Raw genomic sequence first — 21,304 nt, 5'->3', positions numbered from 1 at the left:
CGCGGCACCGCCGCCCTCGCCGCCTGGCCGGCCGCGGGGGCCCGGGGCCGCCGAGGGTGCCTCGGTCTCCTCAGGTGTCCGGCACAGCCAAGGCTGCCTCTGTGGCAGTGTCACCTCAGGTGCTGGTCCCCTATGGAGCCACGACTGTCCCTGTGGCAGTGTCACCTCAGGTGCTGGTCCCCTGTGGAGCCAAAGGTGGTGGTCCTGTGGCAGTGTTACCTCAGGGATTGGTCCCCTGTGGAGCCACGACTGCCCCTGTGGCAGTGTCACCTCAGGTGCTGGTCCCCTGTGGAGCCAAAGGTGGTGGTCCTGTGGCAGTGTTACCTCAGGTATTGGTCTCCTGTGGAGGCAGTGCCTCTGTGGCAGTGTCACCTCAGGTGCCTGGTCCTTGTGGAGCCAAGGCTGCAGTGCCCTGTGGTGGTGTCCGCACATCTGTATGTACTGGTACCCATGCCCTGGAGAGCCCCAGTGCACACCCCCACGAAGAATTACGGCTGTTTCATGCCACCCTGTCACCCATAACATGTCTGGTTCCTGTCCTTACATGCAGCAAGGCTTGCTCCAAGTCCTTGCATCCTGCTGGACCCACAGAACCGGACTGGTGCCAGCAACAGTCTTGTTCAGATCTTTCCACTTCTAGTATCAGTGCTGCACCAAGTGCAAGAGCTGCTGAGATTACTCCAGAAGTTTTCGTCTTGCCCATTCCAGCCTGTAATTAGAGCTACATTCCCCTTCCCCTGGTGTTTGCAATAGGAGAATTATAGAAATTGAAAGGAAAGCATAGAACTATCCAACATGCACTACTTGGCTGTGTAAATGCATGCATTTAAGAACCCGAATTATTTGATTTTTGTTGTTTCAACAGGTTAAAACGATAATCCATAATATGGAGCAGGACTTAGAAGTCTTTCAGGAACAAGCTGTCGCTAAGTAAGTAATGACTTATTGTCTGGGAATGGAATTGAACTATGTGGGTTTATTAAAAATGTGAAACACAAAATATTAATGATTTTAGAAGTATACGTGATTCTTTCTGAATTTCTTCTGCTGCTTTCTTTGCAAAGTGGAGAGGTTACTGATAATTAAGACAACACATCTTATTGCTTTAACTAATAATCTACTGACTATTTCCATTAGTTATTTAATTTTTTTAAATCTTCATACCTGAACAAAAGAGGAAAAAATGAAAGCTATGTGGGTTTTTATTAAGATGTTAAGAAATGTTATTTTAAACTGTTTTAAAAAAATAGTTGAAGTTGCTAGGCTACAGCAGTATAAACTTACATTTAACAGCTCTTAAAACATTCAAAAATCTTAAAAACAAGGCTGTTAATTGCTAGAGCTCGTCTTATTTTGCACAGGTAATAACCACAATCGTTCTTCCCAAGTATTAAGTGCACCTTTCAACACAACACAATCATCTTTTTTTGACATAATCCAAGTTTAGTTCTTTAAGTGTTAATCTAAAAAAATATTAGTACAGTACAAAATCTTGCTAAAGAAGTGTGAACATGGGTGAGATATGATGTAGGGCCTCATCCCATCCAGCCTGTTCAAGGAACACAGCAATATAAAAACTACTTCCCCATATAATGAGCTAAAAAGAATATTTATCTATCATAATTTGTCATTAAACTTACTACCTCTTTTTTCCATATAAAACAGTTTCTTCTATCATTATCACCAAGAAGCAGTCCAAGGTAATATGATGCATACTAAGCGGAAAAGTATTTCTTAAAATAACAGAAACATGCATATTCTATCACACTTTATTCTGGCCCAAGAAAGTTTTAATAGGATTTTAAAATTGTGCTCTGTTGGACTGAAGAATAATGTGTGCATTTTTCAGGATAGAAAAAAAATGGCTGCAGTAAATTATTATATTTGGAACAATGTGGCCCTTTTTTTGGCTTTGAGGGGCATTCTTTTTGTTAGTGATATGTTTGATTAATATAGCCATATAAAAGCCCAAATTTTTAAAAAAGTCAAAATATTGCTATTCTTTGGATACTATTTTAACAAATCAGAAGCCTATTTCAAGAGTTCAGATCCTGCCTGGCCTTTGTTGTAATCAACATTTGTGAAATTTCAGGCCATTGCAGATGGATCTAGAGAGTGATTTGTCCCATCATAAACCAGGTATTCTCGATAGCTATGTATTTCCATTAACTATACAAAGAATCTGAAAGAGGAGTTTATAATACACATCCAAAATAATTTCTGATGAAGGCCTGGAGTTGGTAAAATTAATTATCTGGATTTTGGTTTGCCTAAATGTGGAAACATCTAGATTTTACATGAAGATAAATAGTTTTTAAGGACAGCAGAATATGAATCATCTTTATTTTCACCAGTATGGAAACAGAATAAAAGAAGACTAAGAGCTTCCCTGCATCACCTTAAAAATGAGATACCTGTCAGTGTTTTGAGCTGTTTCATAGTAAGTTTCTGAAGAGAGGGACCTGGGGGTCCTGGTGGACAAGTTGACCATGGGGCAGCAATGTGCCCTGGTGGCCAAGAGGGCCCATGGTATCCTGGGGTGCATTAAGAAGAGTGTGGCCAGCAGGTCGAGGCAGGTCACCCTCCTCCTCTGCTCTGCCCTGGTGAGGCCACATCTGGAGTACTGTGTCCAGTTCTGGGCTCCCTCGTTTAAGACAGACAGGGAACTACTGGAGAGAGGTCAGCGGCGGGCTACCAAGATGATCAAGGGAATGGAGCACCTCTCTTAACGAGGAAAGGCTGAGAGACCTGGGTCTGTTTAGCCTGGAGAAGAGAAGGCTGAGATGGGATCTCATCAAGGCTTCTCAATATCTAAAGGACGGGTGTCAAGAGGATGGGGCCAGACTCTTTTTCAGCGGTACCCAGTGACAGGACAAGGGGAAACGGGCACAAGTTGGAAATGCAGGAAATTCCATCTCAACATAAGGAAAAACTTCTTTACTCTGAGGGTGGCAGAGCACTGGAACAGGCTGCCCACAAAGGCTGCGGAGTCTCCTTCTCTGGAGATATTCAAAACCCACCTGGATGCGTTCCTGTCTAACCTGCTGTAGGTGACCCTGCTTTGTCAGGGGAGGTGGACAAGATGATCTCTGAAGGTCCCTTCCAACCCTGACTGTTCTGTGATTCTGTGAAATGCAACCCCCCCCAAAAAATAGCTGCCACTTGCTTAAGTACAAGTCATTACTTCCATGTATGAAGAATCCATCTGATGTATGCATTCATCAAAGTGGGAATGCTCAATGCATACGGGTAAAAAACCATATGTATACTTCTTTGTTTTATAGGAAAACTTGGTCTTTGTGTGTTTGCTTGATGGCATATTAAACGAAAGTGGGAGTTTTCCACAGTCCACATCCAGTGATCAAAATAAATTGTCATGATTGTGATACCATATGATTGGCCATATTCTGAAGGGAATAGTTAGCACTCTTTTCAAAACAGTGACGGGACTAAAATAGTAGTCACAGCAGCTAGTAGTACCTCTGTGCTAGTACGTGGGGTTAACTGCCAAATACATCTTTATGCAGATCTGTTTGTAAGCCACAGCCATGGTACAGAGTAGTTATGGTAGCAGAACAGTCATAGTAATCTAAAGCTTCAGCTACAGCTTTTGTTTTTTAGCTGCAGGTGTACCTAGAGGATCTAGGTAAGGAAGTAGGCAGAGAAGGTGCAGATAGACTGAGAAGCTGTTTCAGAAGGGATTTTTCCTTCAACAGCTCCCTTTTATATATTGGTGGTTCTAGGTACAAGAAACATACAAGAACTGTCAAGACAAAATTTTCTAGCAACAGACGCAGCACTTGGCTTGTGCAGGATGATCTGAAAGAGACAGGTGAGGCTTAAGAGAGGAAGATGTCAACCGTGGTGGGTCTGAAAGGGTAATGTGATGATCCAGGCTAGAGGTTGTATTTGCACTTGCATAGCAATATTTAGATGATCCACGTGACACACAATAAAGAAAGTAGCTATTTCTGAAGGCAAAAATCAGATAGCTGCTATTGCTGGTGGCAAACTGAAGTGTTGCCACCTGACAATACACGAAGCTGGAAGGGCACAAATCCTTATAGCAGTATCAAATAAAAGGTAGTCGTGATGCAGTATTGTTTCATCTTCCGTTTTTAAAATCACATTTTATATTCCACCCAGAGGGAATCCAAGTTTGCTGCATCATTAATGCTATTTTGAGATGAGTTTCAGACACTTGGGGAGAAGGGCATTTTTGTTTTGTGATATGTACATCACAATGTACTACTTGCTTGCACTTTGGTTATTATCATTCACTCATATTGAATTCTAAAATGCCATTGCTAACACTTTTAACATTAAAAAGGCATTAAGTTTAATATGTATATTTAAAAAGCCATTCCAAGCTTAACATTGATAGTTTCAAGCGCTTGTTGATATAAAAAACTTTTCAAGAATTTAACTTTAAAAAATCATGCTAAGTTTGTATTATGATATTGCAAATCTAACAAATTTACTCCAATTTCCTGTAATAATTATCAAAAGTAGGGATGTGCACCACTGAAGGACCAAAAAAAGGATATACAATAAACACATATCCACGTTTTTTAGTGTATTGCAGTCAGAAGCTGAGCATGCAGCATATGAAACGCAGAGTGTATGGGACCAGCGCTTTGACCCAGAACACAGCCTACAGACAGGGCACTTCAGTATGACTGAATGGGCAGCCATTCGGAGAGCATGGCTGAAGAGCTGGGATGTGAAAGGTCACCGGAAAAGAAAGGAAGCATTTTCATGCTAGCATTCACACAACATGGTGGTATCAGCTATCAGGAGTAAAAGCATTTGCTAACATTAAGGCTTGGTTTGCACAGTCACTTATGGTAGAGGACCATGTTAGTTAGCTTAGTGTTCTTCAGCGGTGTGCTGGCAGCACGCTCAGCAGTTGAAGGCTCACGGGCAATAGGGATATTACCTCTTAGGGCACAGCGCAGTTAGTGTTTGGTTAAGTGCAATTCTGCTCGAGTAGAGTTCCTAATTGCGTGGCACATTCTCGGTTGCAACATCCCCCCAAAACATATGCCAAATTGTAGTGTTTGTGACACAAAATGCCATTCTCTGCTAATTTTAGGTATTGAAATCCTCTCCAACACTTCCTAGGATGGAGCAGTTACAGGCATACTGCTGTGCTTTTTATCATTAACCCTTTTGTAGGTTACTAGTACATTATTCAGATGCTGTGCTATCTTTTGTCTCTGTATGACTGTCTCTATGGCAATTATTTCATAAAATAATAGCTATGCTTATTTTAAGGAAATAGCTATGCTCATTTTAAAAAAAGTACACCGTGCCATAGATATATTAAAATGACTGCAAACCAATTAGTGATCTTAAAGGCACTTTATGTGCACACAGAAGTGCACACAGAGCTATGTACCATCAGCAGTCAAGAGCAAACACAGCTTTTAAATTTTTATAAATTAAAGAACCAATTAAATTATAACCAGTGGCTATCACTTTACTTTTGGGGAAAATGTCAGTCAGATAAGTAATATTATTAAAAGGAGAATGGAACATGTCACAGCATTCTTAGATTATTTTAAGTGAAGAAACTTGTTTAACAGAAGGCTAAATTTATTATCATAGAAGTAATAGGTTACAATACATTTTTTTGCATAAGTTTAGATATCAGGAGGGATAGTTAATAAATATATGAAAGAATACAATTGCTGGTTTTATCAACAGGAAATTCAATACAGGCTTCTAATCGAAACCAAAAAAAGAAAGAAGAGACTTGAAAATTATGCAACAGTATGAGGAAATGGAAATTAAATGCAGATTAAACTTCCGTTGTACAATGACTAGTCACTATGACAGATGGAAAAAGTGAAAAGAAAGCAGTTGTTCCACTGTTTACGAACAGTATAACTGCTTGACAGTGTAGAAGAAACATTGGTTTTATTTGTACCTTTGTTTAGATATGGCAGTAATTGGATACAGTAATCTCTAAATCATTGCAGAAGGAAAAATGTAGAGATTTTCACAATTATCAGATCATACCATTGAAAAGAGCGATTTGAAGATTTCAAATGATTTTTTTTCATGCCAAGATAAGGTTGCAACGACTAAAGATGATACATTTCAATACATTCCAATATGTGATAAAAATAAGATAAAAGTATGTCTTCTAAAGAAAGTAATAAAGTTGTGTACTAGGGTAATTTATAAATAGAATCTCTTATTTAGAAAAAAAATGTAAATCAATTAAAACTAGAACAGGAAACAATAAAGGTATAAGAAAAGCCCTAAGAAAGAAGTGGAAAAGAAGTAGAAAAGTTTATCACCAGTTAATGCATATGAGAACAGGATACGCAGATAACAGATGCCATTAAAAATTGTGTGGAAAGTAAATGTTTACAGAAAGTGAAATGAAAGAGGTTCTACTTCTCAAAAGTTTAAAAATGCAACACATTATTCCACTGACTAAAAACAGTCAGTGAAAGGTTTTCCTTCACTCTAGTGACGTACATGCCCCTTTTGGTACTTAGTATAAAAATACCTACATCCAACATTCTATGAGCTCTAAACACACTGAAAATGCTTAGAAGTGGTGGTATTTTGAAAAAAAAATGAAGTTGATAAAAATAATTAAGCACACAGTCCCCACAAAAGACAAGTTCTTTTTCAAAATGCACTCACTTCTGTGCTTCCTACTAGCGTAAAAGTTTGCTATTATTATACAAGTTGCCGTGTTATTTAAGTCCATTTTCTACAAACAGAATGGGAAAACAGCGTGTAGAAGTTGAACTAGCAATTAAGAATTGTGGCTCACTTTCAAGCCAGCTGTTTAATAACTTCTGCCAACAAACTCTGCTTGTGTCATTAGTGGGAAGTCCTGTGCCCATAAGCAACTTCATATTCAGCTTCTCCTACTCTTGTCCATTGAGGTTTGGGCCTGGATAAGCTCAGCTTATATGCTCATTTGACAGTTCATCCTGACAGAGTGAGAGGATATCAAACAGCATTTAAGCTAGGCAAAAAGTCCATGTTGAATACTCTGATTTTGACTTCAGTTAAATTAAAGATAGGTGAAGTGAGATTCCACCTATATTTCAAGGCATCATTTCGCTTTCCCATTTATTTCTTTCTGGTGTTGAAAAGTGGTTCTTTCCATCAGAATTAAAATAAAATCTTAGCAATGTAAATAAAAATTTTGTTTCACCCTTATTCTTTATATGAAAAAAAAGTCTCTTTTTTTTGTATTATCAGAGCTTCTCCGTGTGAAGCTGAACTTCAGGAATTAGTGCATCAAATTGACATCATGGTAAACAGCAAGAAAGTGGAATGGGAAAAGAAGATGAAAGCTTTAGAAGCAAAGATGAATATCCAGGAGCAAGAATTAGCAAGTGCCCAAAGCAAACTGGATCAAAAAGGTCAAGAGGTATTTAAGAATATCACATTCTATAAAGAAAGTATTTATTCTGGGAGTTAGTTAATAGTATGCTCTAAATGCTCTATAAGAAGACCTGTTTGTTCTATCACGTAAAAATACCAAACACCTTTTAAAGGTCACTAATTATCCTTAGTGTTTTGTTTTAAAGTGTGCTTCTCTTCTGAAAAAGTGCTTGTAAAAATGTCATTGAAACTCTCATATTTCTTCTATTTCCCTAAAGTCTAAATTGAGTATTCTCAGTTTACCTGTAAAAAGATAATTTGATGTTTTTTCTAAATGCCAACACTTCTACTTTCATCAGAAATTTTAAATGCAGATGTGCAGTTCAAAAAGTTTCACAAAATTGTCTTTGTAATTCCTGTTTATATCTGATTTTTATCATTTTACATGATATACTGTCTTTGTAGCATAATTTTAATATTAATAGTGAAGATTCGCATTGTATTACCACTTAGACTTGCTTATCAAAATGAAAACCCCAGAGTACCTGATATTGTCTGTACTTCACAGTCTTGTCTGCTGAATACCCGTTCAGAAGCATCAGTAAATCCTAGCACAGCATTCAGCTGTAGTTCAAGACATCTGAAGTTAGGTGTTTACACACACCTTGTGTGACCTAGGTGTCTAAACTGCCAGTGGGAGTGTTGAAAATGAAATAACTCTCCCTAATGAGCAATTAGGAACTTGCCCTTAGTCATTGCAGTCAGAGCAGCCAAGGGAATAATTCAGCTAGCCAGTCCTTAGAGCAGCAATTTATTTGCCTGTACAGAAATGTTATCTGAAATATTTTAGCATATTCCACCTAGCTTCCAGATGCGCCTCCAGGAAAAACATAGGTGTCATGTATGCTCTTTGTCATATTTCTCAGACCTCTGTGAATTACCTCAGGTAATTCAAGATAGCTCAAACGGCACTGTACTTAGGGAGCTGAAATGAGTCTACAGTGTCTCCTGATAATTTTACATAAGTAGTTGAAAGTCATTTATATGATTATATAAGCCATTTAAGCAAAATTTTCACAATGGGGCACAGCAGTTCATTCGTATAGTTGGGTCAGAAATGCTTTCATTAAATGGTCTTTCATGGCAGACTCATACAGTATTATCATTAAATTAAATTCTGTTAAGAAGCATACAATGAGATTTTTTACTATAAAATCCCTAACTTGATGCTGACACAATCTGGGTTTGTGGTGTCCAGTTTTATTATTAAGTTACTGAATGAATATCTATTTTTAATATCTATCTTTTAAGGAACAGTCTTTTTTCAAAGTTTCACATGACTATTCCAAAAATGACCTATTTTGGAACACTTCAGAAGAGGTAAATTTGAATGCTTATTCTAACTGTAGGTAGGACTACTTCGACAGAAACTGGAAGACTTACAGAAAACTAAATATGAAATGGCTCAGAATTATGAAACGCAGCTTCAAGCACTGAAATCTCAAGTAAGAAAACTGTCTGTTTCATTATTTTATGATTGCAGTATAAACAGCTTGTACATGCCTAATGGTATAGATGTACCTTTATGTATTTGGGAAAGATCAGTCATGTCACAGAAATGATGATGATCTCAGCCTCCTCCTCCATTATCATTTTTGTACTGACATGCCCAAACTTTTTGGGTGGATTTTGATGTGATTGTGACATCTGTTATGAAGACAGATACTTGATTTTCTGTTTTTGGATTAATAACCTAAAACCTTGGTGAATGAATAAAATAGATAATTAGATTCATGCTAATAAGACTCGGATGCACATTAGGAATTTTAAGACTTAAACTGACCTTGTCATGTCTTTGCTATACTTTTTTCTGGTTTTAGTTTGCCTGATTGACAGGGATTATTAAAGTGGTCTGAAAGCTTTCCATAAGGGAACATAACATCAAAACTAGAGTAACCTGGATTATTGACATGGGGAATTTGTTTTGGGTTTGTTTATTTCAGTGTGTGCTTGCAGCCCAGAAAGCCAACCGTATCCTGGGCTGCATCAAAAGAAACATGGCAAGCAATTTGAGGGAGATATTTTCCCCCTCTACTCTGCTCTGGTGAGACCCCACCTGGAGTACTGTGTCCAGCTCTGGGGTCCCCAGTACAAGGAAGACATGGACTTGTTAGAGTGAGTCTGGAGGAGGGCCATGGAAATGATCAGAGGGCTGGAACACCTCTCTTATGAAGACAGGCTAAGAGAGCTGGGTTTGTTCAGCCTGGAGAAGAGAAGGCTCCAGGGAGAATTTATAGCAGCCTTTCAGTACTTAAAGGAGGCTTATAAGAAAGGCAGAGAGACTTTTTACCAAGGCCTGTAGTGACAGAGGAGGAGCAATGGTTTTAAACTGAAAGAGGGTAGATTTAGATTGGACATAAGGAAGAATTTTTTTTTCAGTGAGGGTTGTGAGACATTGGCACAAGTTGCCCTGAGAAGTTGTTGATGTCCCATCATTGGAAGCGTTCAAGGTCAGGTTGGACGGGGCTTTGAGCAACCCGATCTAGTAAGAGATGTCCCTGCCCACGGCAGGGTGGTTGGACTAGATGATCTTTAAAGGTCCTTTCCAACACAAACCATTCCATGGTTCTGTGATTCTATGACTCTATTTGGCTGTGTTTGCTCTGTGCCTGTATTTTTGTTTCTTCATTATTTTCCAATTCAATCATGAATCTAAATTCTTAGGAAACTTCAGTCTAATCTGTTTCTCAGATTTTAACAAATTAACATACACAATTCTACATTGATTTTCCTGCTATTCTATTGTTTCCTTCACTGGATTCTCCTACCAGAGATTTAGTGTTACAATTGAAAATTTCAAATCATCACACTTACCAGAGAATCATCTTGGATTGCATAAATTAGGTATCATTATTTTCATTTAAAGGTGATAACACCACCCAAATCCATCAAACCGATAAAGGCATAACTTATTTTTATGTTGTCTTTAATCTATTTCTTTCTTTTATATATGGAAATTGATTTGGCAAACAGTTCTGTGAGTAAGCAGAGAAGGTTTTGGTTGTTATGTAATTAACACTTTTAAACATTTGGGAAAGTAGCTAGAAACAAAAGCTGTTTTATAATTTATACGAATTGCAGGAAAAGAAACAACATCTTAGCATGATTATTGAGAAGATAAACATCATACAATGAAAAAAGGTGTGACTTTTTGTTCTAAGGTATGTCTAGCAATGCAGAACTATCCCCCAAAATACAGCAGATCTCTCTTTTCTCATCCTTTTTCACATTTCCTGCAATATTTTTCTTTTTTTTTTTTTATCACATGCCACAAATAACTGTTTATGTTACATGTTCTTGCTAAGAACTTCACTGAAATTGAACTTTCTCAAATTGGAGCTCCAGGTCCTTTTTCATAAAGCTTTTGATTTTGAAGTTATTTACCCTACAAGTCCTTTCCGTGGGCAAATATAATCTGTTTTCTCTTTGTGTTTTTTCAAAGAATCTGACACTTCCTAACCTACAAGCTTCTCTCTGTAAACCTGGTAACAGTTCTTGCCAAGATTCTCCTTTTAGTTAACACTCAGACCACCTAACCTTTCTTTGAGTGTCCTGATTGCTCCTTCTTTTTTCTTTATGCAAGAAGTTTTGGTTTCTAGCTCTTAAGAATATACATCACTTTCCCAGTCTATGCCTCCAAACTCTCTCAGTCATCCTTTTTATTTACCAAAGGTTCCAGCACTGATGCCATTTGCATTTTATTTTCCGATTCCCATTCCTTCCCTTTCACCAAACCCTATGTCTTCAGGAAATAACCATCCAGTACACATTCACGGAAGAAGGAGACTGTTAAGTGCCAAAGTTAGGAGGCCTGCCTAGATTCTCTAGGTGATAAGCAGAAAGCTTGCCTCCCGGAACAATTCCAAGACAGTAGGACTATCCCACTCTGCTCCTCTAGCTTTTACTATGTCTCCTTATTGAGTTTTTCTTAAATTACAGTGCTGCAGTGTCTACAATAGAATGACTTTAATGTCCCTGATTCTCAGCTGCACAAACTCGTATCTAAAATACAGAGCTTCCCTGACAATATTAATCTTTGCTTTATCTCCTTTGTCTCCCTTCTTTTGGTTCTTATCTTCACTTGAAAGCTATACCTCCTCCTACACTGTATAATCTTAAGAGCTACAATTCAGTTTTGCACCAATGATGTGAGTGTTACTATTTACCAGTAGCATTGTATCTTGCTCTGCAGCAGTATTCTTAAAATCCCTCTCGATTTTTGTTCCTTCTTAATCTTGTTAGACATAGAAAGGATCAGTTTTTCTAGCTCTAAGAGTGCTAGGCTGTTCAGATCAAATTTCTCTATGATATGCTGCTTCTGTGGTCCTCATTGCTTTTTACCCTTGCTATTGATAAAAGCAGCTGTTTAATGAGCATCTTTCCCACTGAATTGATTGTGGGCCTGTCCAATGCAGTAAAACCTATATTTTTCTTGTATTAGGGAAATAATTCCTGATATGTAACCTGAAACTCTTAGGCCACACTGCTGCACTCATTCAAGTGTACAACATTTTGTCATAATTAAATGGTAAACACTTTAGGGGTTCATCTTTATTACTTTCTTCGTTATGTTTTCTATATTTTTTTTAGTAGTTATTCTCATTTTGAAAATGACAGAAATCCCTCAGCAAATGAGTAAGAATCCATTCTTGCTCTAACCAATTTAGCAACTAATTGCCTCACTTAGACATTTAAAAGCTAGATGGCTACGTCTGAGCTACCTCAGGCTCCCTTTAGGATCAATGGAGGGAAATGGACACGCTTAAAATATAATTCATGTCAGTGTATGATGAGAATTTAAGATAGATGAAATGACTAAGCATTTGGAGCCAGCTTTTTCTGATGCAGAGTAGCTCAGGCTTGGACGTCTAACTTTCAGAAATCTAAACTAAGATTATTTCTACCACTGAACTCACTACAATGACTCTTTTTTTTCACTTCTACAATGTGCAAATAGAACAACTTAGATCTTATTTTGAAAGCAAATATCTAGCATTAAATGAAAAGATTCTTGGCTTTTATTCTAGTTTCTGGGCATGATAACATCCAGACTATAATCTGTCTGAAATATCCTACTTTCATTAAATAAATCTAATATTCAAACTACATTTTCTCATTTTGGCCGTTCTGTTCCTTTTTAGATTGATTTGCTGAAGTGTTGGATCCTGTATTTCCTGTCCTTTTCAGCATGAACAGTCTAATACCTGTCTTCATCTGAGTTTGATCTCCCCAGGCAGTTCACATATGCCATAATACATTCAAAACCAAATCTCCTGTTATTGGAAAAAGGATATCTTTCTTCCAAAAGCAATGACTTCCATGTTGTTTGAGCCTGGGTACTCTGACCCATTTTAAATGTTTTATCTTAACTGTGTTCTCTGGCAAGGTCTTTTTCAAATGTAGGCAGCTTCTCTGCAAGACTTCTGGTTTTGTTTTGAAGGTGATATCTCAGCTCTGTGACTCCATGTTACAAGATTTCTATTCAGAAATTCCAAGTTGGTCAAGTCTGTCCCTGGACCTCCCAATTTCATGACACTTTCTAGCCTAGGACAATCTATCTTCTGGTCATCTTTTCAATTCTTTTTTGCTGTTCCATAGTATGAGTTCCCAAAATCATCTCAAATGTCTCTAGGAAGTTTCCAGATGATTCTTTAACTTCAGTTTCTGTTCTGTATCTTTTCTGGACTTCTGGACTTCTTTGGCCATCTTTGTTATGAACCAGGTTGGTTCAATAGAATTCCATTCCATTTCCAATTACTTCCTTGGAATTAGTTTCTTCTCCAGACAGTAGTTCACTTGAGCAGTTAACAAAAATATGAGATTTTATGGATTTTGTTTGGTTATGGAAAGAACTTTATGTTAGAGTAGATTTCAGATCATATATATCTGAATTTAATGGAACAAAACAACAAGAGACATGAGCAGTATTGATAGTTGTAAGCTTCTTTTCTACTCAACATTCTTCACGAAGTTCTTTGACATGGTTTCCCTCAGGACCATATATTTGGTGTTTCTTTTGTCAATATCCTTAGTTTTCCTTTTTTTTTTTTTTTTTTCAAAACCAGATGTACATATCTCTACCAGATAATGTCAGTTTGCTGTATCAAACCTGTTAATGGCCACTAGCCCCTTTGCTTGTCTAGTATAGGTGACTGTTGATCAGACTGGCCATTTTTGTGAAGAGATTGGTACATCTACTGGTACCTTCCCTTCTCTGCCTCTGACTCCTTTTCCTCTGATCCCTAAGCCATGCTTTCATGGGAAGATCAACAGGAAGAACAGTATTAAGTGTCTAATTCTCATAGGCAGTCTTTGGTACTTAACGATTCCAGAAGAATGCAGTCATCACACACGTAACATTTCAACAATTTTCATGATAAAAAAGAAACATGCAAGTTTAAATTGCACTAATGATGATCCTTCATTCGGGCTGGCGAAGCACCCTTTAAAAACGTCAACACAAGATGGCAGTAAACAAGTATAGAACATTTCATGTGAACACGGTAGAGGAAATGTCACTATGGGTAAAAGTGCCGTAAAGAACTTCAGCAGAATTAGGTAGCTGTCAAATGAACCCGTTTGAACATTTAGTTAACATTTATATGAGAGCTTAGTCTTGTTCATCTCTAGTAAATTACTTTATTAATTGATTCTTTGTTACATTGATTAAATATTTAGAATGCTGAAGCTGCAGTTGGTGATTCTAGTGTAAAGAAAACTTTGTCCATGTGGTCATCTTTGATAGATTCTGCAAATTCAACTCTGCTTTCATTTTTAGTTTTCAAAGCTGACACATAGTTATGAAAAGCTACAGTCACATCAGTTAAAAGAGAAAAAGGTTGAAAGTAGAGAAGAATGTGAGGAAAGCCTAGAGACACCATCTGAACTGAGGAATTTATACAAGAAACTGGAGGTAAGAATACTTTGTTATTATATTTTAATTTTAATATACCTTTGAAACTAATTTGTGGTTTAGAGTTGTAAAAGTTAATTTCCTGTTAATTCTACAAAAATTACAAAATTTTCTTGCTCTGGCAAGGTGCATAGTTTAGTATTCAGGTTTTTGTTCTCTTATGCAAGTTTTATTAGTGTTTTTAGTAGTTCTATGAGTTTCTTCATAAGTTTAACTATTAAAAAATTTTACTTTTTTCCTGATTAATATGTGGATAATATAGTCTCTTGAGGCATGAGACCTTTTACATATGCAGGATATTGTCACATAATACCTACCATTAATTCAAGTTTTATATACCTCGGGACAGCTTTGACTGTGTAGGGCTAGAGAGAAAAAGGACTTAGGATTGGAAAACTGCTTGTTACACGCATATCTTGTCAGCACCCATGTGCCTGAGGCAATGCTTGACCTCTGTGCCTAGTTTTCCTAGGAAACGCATTAGAAAGGATTAGGCACTTAAAAATACATTCCACAGAATCCAGCATACTGAGTGGGGAACTGGATAATATGAGATGCTGAGGACAGGATTCAGTTATATTCCCTATCCCTCTGGACACAGAATGGATTTTAGCTGACTTATTCTTGGATAACAGGAAGATACTAATTTCTGTTTGTAATTCCTGGCCTTGACTTCTCAGAGTTAGAAGTTACTTTATGATCTGTGAAATAATGAGATATTTATTGGGCAAACAGGAGAGTTAGCCAGCACAGAGAACTGACGTATAGAGACTCTGCCTCCAAGCGGTGGCTTCTTCCCAGATACTCTTCTGGCTACATTCACCGGTGCAGAAACTGATACCCAGTCTCATTTCTTATAACTGAGCGATATACTCTCTGGCTGTGCTAATCTTTTTTAATTATCCAATAAATTTGCTGGTATCCTGTGCACAGTGAAACAACTTCTAAAGGAAGAATTCCAGAGCCTGTTGAAAAATAACATTTGTTTGATAGGTAGAAAATTAACATGGGAAGATTCTGATTCAGATTCTGTCTGGAGAGAAGATTATTAAACTGAGTCTTCCACGTGTGGGGAGAACTGTCTAACCACTAGTCTGATGAAACATGGGAGGATCACAAAAAAATTTACGTTTTCTCTGGCCACCCTTTGTAAAGAGCATAATAAAGTAGTGTGTGCTTCGAGCGTTTACTAAACTGGGTCCTGTGGGGAAAGTAAGCAGAGGAAAACTAGGTGAAAGTGTGAGCTAGTTGCGTAGTTGCTAAGCATTGTGAAGCCTTACAGGTTTATGATATAGATTTAGGTAGATTTATTATATAGATTATTTAGACACTTTGAGAACTTTACAATCAAAAATTTAAGAACTAATAGATTTTAAGTACTTTCATACTTAAGCTGCAATTAAGCAGGGTTTTAGGATCTTTATTTTGGATTTGCCTATCTTCTATGTTATTCTATAAGATATAGGAATAACTTCTGCAACCTTCACGTGACTATATCCCCATAACAGGACATATCCTAGACACATCCTAGATCTACAAAATGTTGCTGTTCCTTCACACGGAAGTCTTTACCGTCAGAAAAGCTACTACGCTTTGGACTGCAGCATAGCTGCCAACATCTGCTACTACAAGAATAATAAATGGGTTATACATCTATCATTGACTAAATATATCACTCCTGTGAAACTGTCTGATCCAGCTAATTTGAGAATGACCTTATTCAAGATTAAAATGTGAAAATAATGTAACACAATGCTATAATTTGATTAATTATGCAGTATAAAAAATGAGTGCTTGGAATATATTCAGCAAATTCTAGTGTTCAGGAAATAATGACTGTGTTGAAAATCCACTAAGCTCAGCAGTGCTTTAGTAAAGCCTTGAACCTGCAGTCCTCACTAAGTAGTCTGAAAGTCCATTTGTATCACATTTTGTAAAATGGGAAGATGTTTATTGGTTTAAAATGCCAAAGTGGATATTAGGAAGGGTATAATAGAGAAGATTGGTATTAATAATCTATGTTGGAAAGCATTCAATTTTGTCTCAGTAGCAAATAAAATCTTATTTTTTTAAATTTGGGGAATATGCCAGTTTAGAATAATTATAAAAAAATCATCTATCCTTTTGGAACCAACATTTCCATTGTGAAAAAGGGAGTTCTCATAACAGCTTATAAGTATTATAGTTTTCACTGTATAGAACAGTATACTGCTATTCTGCTAATTCTTCAAACTAAAAGAGCAACAGCTGTAGTCACTGGAGTTCTTTCACTTGTTTTGTAGGATACTGCCTTTAAAGTCTAGTTGTGAACACATAAGATCTGTTATGATTTAAGAGCAAATTCAAATACACTTTAAATAGGAAGAGGAGTGCAAATACAAAAATAGTATTCAATAAATCTGATATAATAGAATTTGTTACACAAGTTTTTGTTTAAACTAGGTGAAGTCAGAACCAGAAGCAGCAATTGTAAAGAGAGCAAGAAGTAAAATTTATTCACAATAGCTGCTGTCCCATTTGTTTAAAAAAAAAAGAAAAAGAGAAAAAAGCAAGCACTCAAAACATTTGACTGAATATTAAGAGTTTGATTCCCTGCTGATTACTCTACTTGTCACTGATACAGCTTTAAAGTCACAGGAACTACCCTCCAATAAAACAGGTGTATTATAGTCATAACGCTAAGATCTACAGCAATGGAAGTGATTTAAAATATTTTATCATTTTTAATCAATGATTATGTTTACCACCCATTTTTTTTTTGGATTAACAGCCCTTAAGATGGCTGGATGGGATGGCTGGTTTATATCATTGCTCCTTTTTTCTTTTTTCCCAAATTAAGGAAAGATTAGGTATTAATTTAAAAACTAGGTTTTTCTTAGAACTGTACAAATTACAATGTTATTTAGATTAAGGAAAAAAGTTATTTTCCCTGTGTTTACTAGCTTTGTTTTTCTGTCTTTCAGGAATTTAAGGCAAAATCAAGAGAATGGGATAAGAAGGGGACAATCTGCCAAAATTATCTTGTTTATTTAGATGCTCAGCAAAAATTATTGTCTGAGAAATGTAGTTTATTTCAGGTAAAATTCCTACCTTCCTACTATAGGGAGAAAATGAGCTGTTAGGTCAGGTAGCGTTATTTTAACTTAATTTTCAAAAAAAATCTGAACACCACTAAGCTTCCAGTGAATCTGACAATACGTGAATATATTGGTAGCAAATACATTGCTTTTAGGTAAGGCGGACCCATACTGAGAGACCTAATGATACATACAGTTATTTTAATTTTATTTTTCTCATGAAAATGAGAAAATGAATAAGTATCATGATGAAAATTACAACATTTCTGATTTTTAAAAAGCTGCAAAAAGCAGTGCGTATTCCTTTTTACCTTTTTCAGTATATTGTAGAGATACTTTTATCTTCTGTGTTCTTTACTAATATGCAATTAATTGTGATGACACGTTATTGCAAAATATCTTATGAAGTAAGTAGTATATGCCATTACTATGTTTACTCACATAGTAAGTTCCCTCAAATCTAAGATAGCCCTCATTTTTTTGAAGACCATAAATATACATTAATATAATTTATGCAAAAAATGAATTTCTGTATGCTACTTCAAAATCAGATTTGGACTTGTTTGTTGGATGACTTATCCCTTTTTTATCATATATTTCAGTTTCAAGTTACCATTCAGTCCTTGGTTGACTTTGTGATCCTTTTTAACTTGCCAATTTGCTTATTACTTTTTTATATGGCCTATTGATCTAGCATATTTTGGGGTTTTTTAATTCCTTCCAATTCCGAGCAAAATACTGATATATTGATGTCTTGATGACCTATCCTGCTCTAAAAAAAAAATAGAAAATAACTTACAAATTAACTGGGCCATAAGACAGCTTGAAAATTAAGTAAGTGGAAGCCAATTACGTTGCTAACTGGTAGTCCCCTTTTCCAATGTTACTTAGCTCATTGGATCTTAATCTAGTGAAACACTTTCTTAATTCGTATGAGATTCTTTACCCATATCCAGACTTTCCAAGGGTGTCAGTTAAGTTTTGGGTTTAGATGCTGAAAGCATTCTATTGCAACTATTGAACTTCCGTACAAATGTGTTAAAAAAGCAAGTCTTTGACTAGACAAAACTACTGACTGATGCATGTTGATTATATAGTTGGAGAGACAAAATAGAGAACTCAAGGTGATCATCCACATTTTTTTATGGAGGCTTACATCACTGCCATCAGTGAACTTCCTTTGAAGACAAGTTTCTTCACAACTGTAACATAACATCAACTAGTTTATTAAATAGAAGTCTGATGAACTGTTAGCCCTTAACTGTATCAAAAAGCTTTGATTGGTCCTGTGTCTTTGTCTCAAATTCCTCTTTTGTGAGGTCTTTGATTTCCAGCTGGAGTCTTGCACTATATTTTTCACAGGATGCTTTGACATTATGATATGTCAGACTCCATAACTTAGATGTCAGGGGGACCTTAATTTATTATCTATAGAAATTAACTTACCTGCAAATTTCTTTTAGCTTTTTGTTTGATACACAGCCGCAGTCAGTTCTGCTTAGGTGTTCATTCAACACAAATTATGGGAACATGGTCAATGACATCAAAAGCTGTCTAAAGCATGCCTTTTTGCAGTCCTTATCAATGAAATATGATATTTGTAACCCTGTGTATTTTTAATATACGTTTTCTTGCTCCACTGGATCTCTGCACATGATACATGGTTTCCAGGTTATATTTTGTTGTCATTTTTCAGCTAATTCTCAGTCTTCTGAAAGATTACTGCTGCTTGTTAATCTCCCAGTAGAGGGATGATGTGGATAATTTTTTAAACAGCAAAAACAGTTACCATAGTAATTATGCTTCTTCACGATGCCTGTGAATTCACAAATACTGGCAATACCAATTTTCTGAAGTATTGGTTTCAGGATTTTAATTAGTACAAGAAACTGAATGGAGTGTGGGACTCTGCAGAATGTGCAAATGATTCTTCCCCAAGTTTAAACATAATGACATCAAAGAAGTACAGTTACTGTAGTAACTGAGCTGTTTATACATGAACTAGGTAACGCTAGTCCTCTAGTCAAAGGTTAATATCTATCCTGAGGCGCGCACACACACACAACTCCTACTGAGTTCAGTGAATCACAGAGGAACATTTCGCTCAAATTATTTTTTGTAGGTAACTGCTTTGAGTAGGTCATCATAATCACCTTTTTCACATTTGGGGCTAATTAACATCAAGTGCTAGGGAAATACACAGCAGAGGAGAAAAATCCTTGAAAAAATTCTGTGCCCTTGAAAGTTGCTGAAGCATTTTTCTTACTGAGGGCAAAGAACTTCAGAAAAAACAAGGAAGTATACTTTAGAGAAGTAATGCAAATTGTTCCAATTGTGCCATCTTTTCTAAGTAAATACTGGTGAAAATGGAAATGGCTTTATGATTTTAAGTAGTAATGGTTTGGTCCTAACAATTTACATGTCATTATTGAATTTAATTTAAAAGATTTTCTTGTTTTATAGAAGCAGACCCAGAATTATCAATTCCAAAGAGGCAATAAGAAACAAAATCAAGAAGAGGTAATTACCTATGGACAGCCTGAAAGTGAAAAGGATGAGTTGATTATTGAAAAGCTAAAGGCAACTGTGAATGAAATTGCAATAAACAAGAATAAACTAGAAGAGGAAAATCTGAAACTCCGGGAGGATTTAAAAATGTACCAAAACCAGTGCCAGGTAGTAATAATTTTTCTTTTTCCTGATGACTGTGGAATTAGTGTTGGAGAATTAATTATTTAGGAGTATACTTTAACACAGAACACAGAATGAGCTGTGAACAGTACAATTTGTTGAGTAACACTTGAAGAGAAAACAGAAATATGTTCGGTATGTAGTAGTATATTTTATTCTTGTCTGTTTATCTGGGGTTTTATAACTTTCCTGTATCCATGCATCTAGAGGAACTTAGCCTAGTTCTCTTTGTTCCTTGTATATAAATGACTTCTGTGAAATCTCTTTATCTGATTTACGCCTTGTTGTACACTGTGCCATATAACTAGTAAATAAGTGTATAGAAAAGTGTATGGTATACTTTCTTAGAGAAGATTTTCCAGTCAATGAATTTTTAAGTTGCCAGCCATGTGAAGAACCATCAGTTTTATCTTTTTCCCAGTCTACCGTTTTTCAATGTAGCACTGATCTATGAAGACAGTAATTTGAGGCTCTTGTTTTGGTTGTGATATGTGAGTTCTGACAAGATTGAGATAATACAAGATCTTTACAGCCTTTTTTATTAGCTATGTTTGAAACATCAGGAATGAGATTCTCATTGCTATTTTTTTCTGGTAACATACATAAATTATGCTTTTGCTTATTTATTGAAGCACTTCAAAGTTCAGTAATATATTGAGTGGCCGATAGTAACTTCGACTCTTTCTGGAGAAAGATAATCTATTTCTGTTTATAGACAACCTTGCAGAGTTATAACTTCATGTGCAATATACTTTATAGGAATTAATATATACATGGTGGAGGTTAATTTCAGGTGTTGTCAGAGCAGCCAAGTTTAGCGCATATGGTGTTTATACATTTCATTTGCACATTAGTTCATGGAGTCATTTGCCTGTATACAAGCTATTGGTATGCAAGGAAAAAACCTTTGTTTAGGGACCTGCTAAAAGGCTGCCATCAAAAGCAGTGGGACTAGGATACAGAGTGGAACAAATCATGGCAATTGGAGCAGGTTCCTCAAACACATTGAGGAACGGGGAGTTGTTGGAAGTGGTCAACACAGATTTATCAAGGGTAAATCATGTTTGACCAATTTGATGGCCTTCTACGATGATGTAACTGGTTGGCTGGATGAAGGGAGAGCTGTAGATGTCATCTACCTTGACTTTAGCAAGGCTTTTGACACTGTCTCCCATAACATCCTCATTAGGAAGCTGAGGAAGTG

General features: G+C 36.5%; 1 protein-coding gene across 1 annotated transcript in view; it reads left to right on the top strand.

Moving 5' to 3' along the window:
• The first annotated feature begins 886 nt into the window (after positions 1 to 886).
• Positions 887 to 21,304, top strand: part of CCDC67 (coiled-coil domain containing 67) — a 43,431-nt gene continuing 23,013 nt past the window's right edge. Inside the window, exons 1-6 of the mRNA XM_009881179.1 lie at positions 887 to 930; positions 7,234 to 7,405; positions 8,769 to 8,864; positions 14,198 to 14,332; positions 17,296 to 17,409; positions 19,873 to 20,085. Of these exons, the coding sequence (XP_009879481.1) occupies positions 887 to 930; positions 7,234 to 7,405; positions 8,769 to 8,864; positions 14,198 to 14,332; positions 17,296 to 17,409; positions 19,873 to 20,085 (774 nt within the window). The remainder of the gene's footprint in view (positions 931 to 7,233; positions 7,406 to 8,768; positions 8,865 to 14,197; positions 14,333 to 17,295; positions 17,410 to 19,872; positions 20,086 to 21,304) is intronic.

Source organism: Charadrius vociferus, unplaced genomic scaffold (assembly GCF_000708025.1).
Source record: "Charadrius vociferus isolate BGI_N301 unplaced genomic scaffold, ASM70802v2 scaffold1, whole genome shotgun sequence".
Classification (NCBI taxonomy): Eukaryota; Metazoa; Chordata; class Aves; order Charadriiformes; family Charadriidae; genus Charadrius; species Charadrius vociferus.
This window is presented reverse-complemented; position numbering and strand designations above follow the sequence as displayed.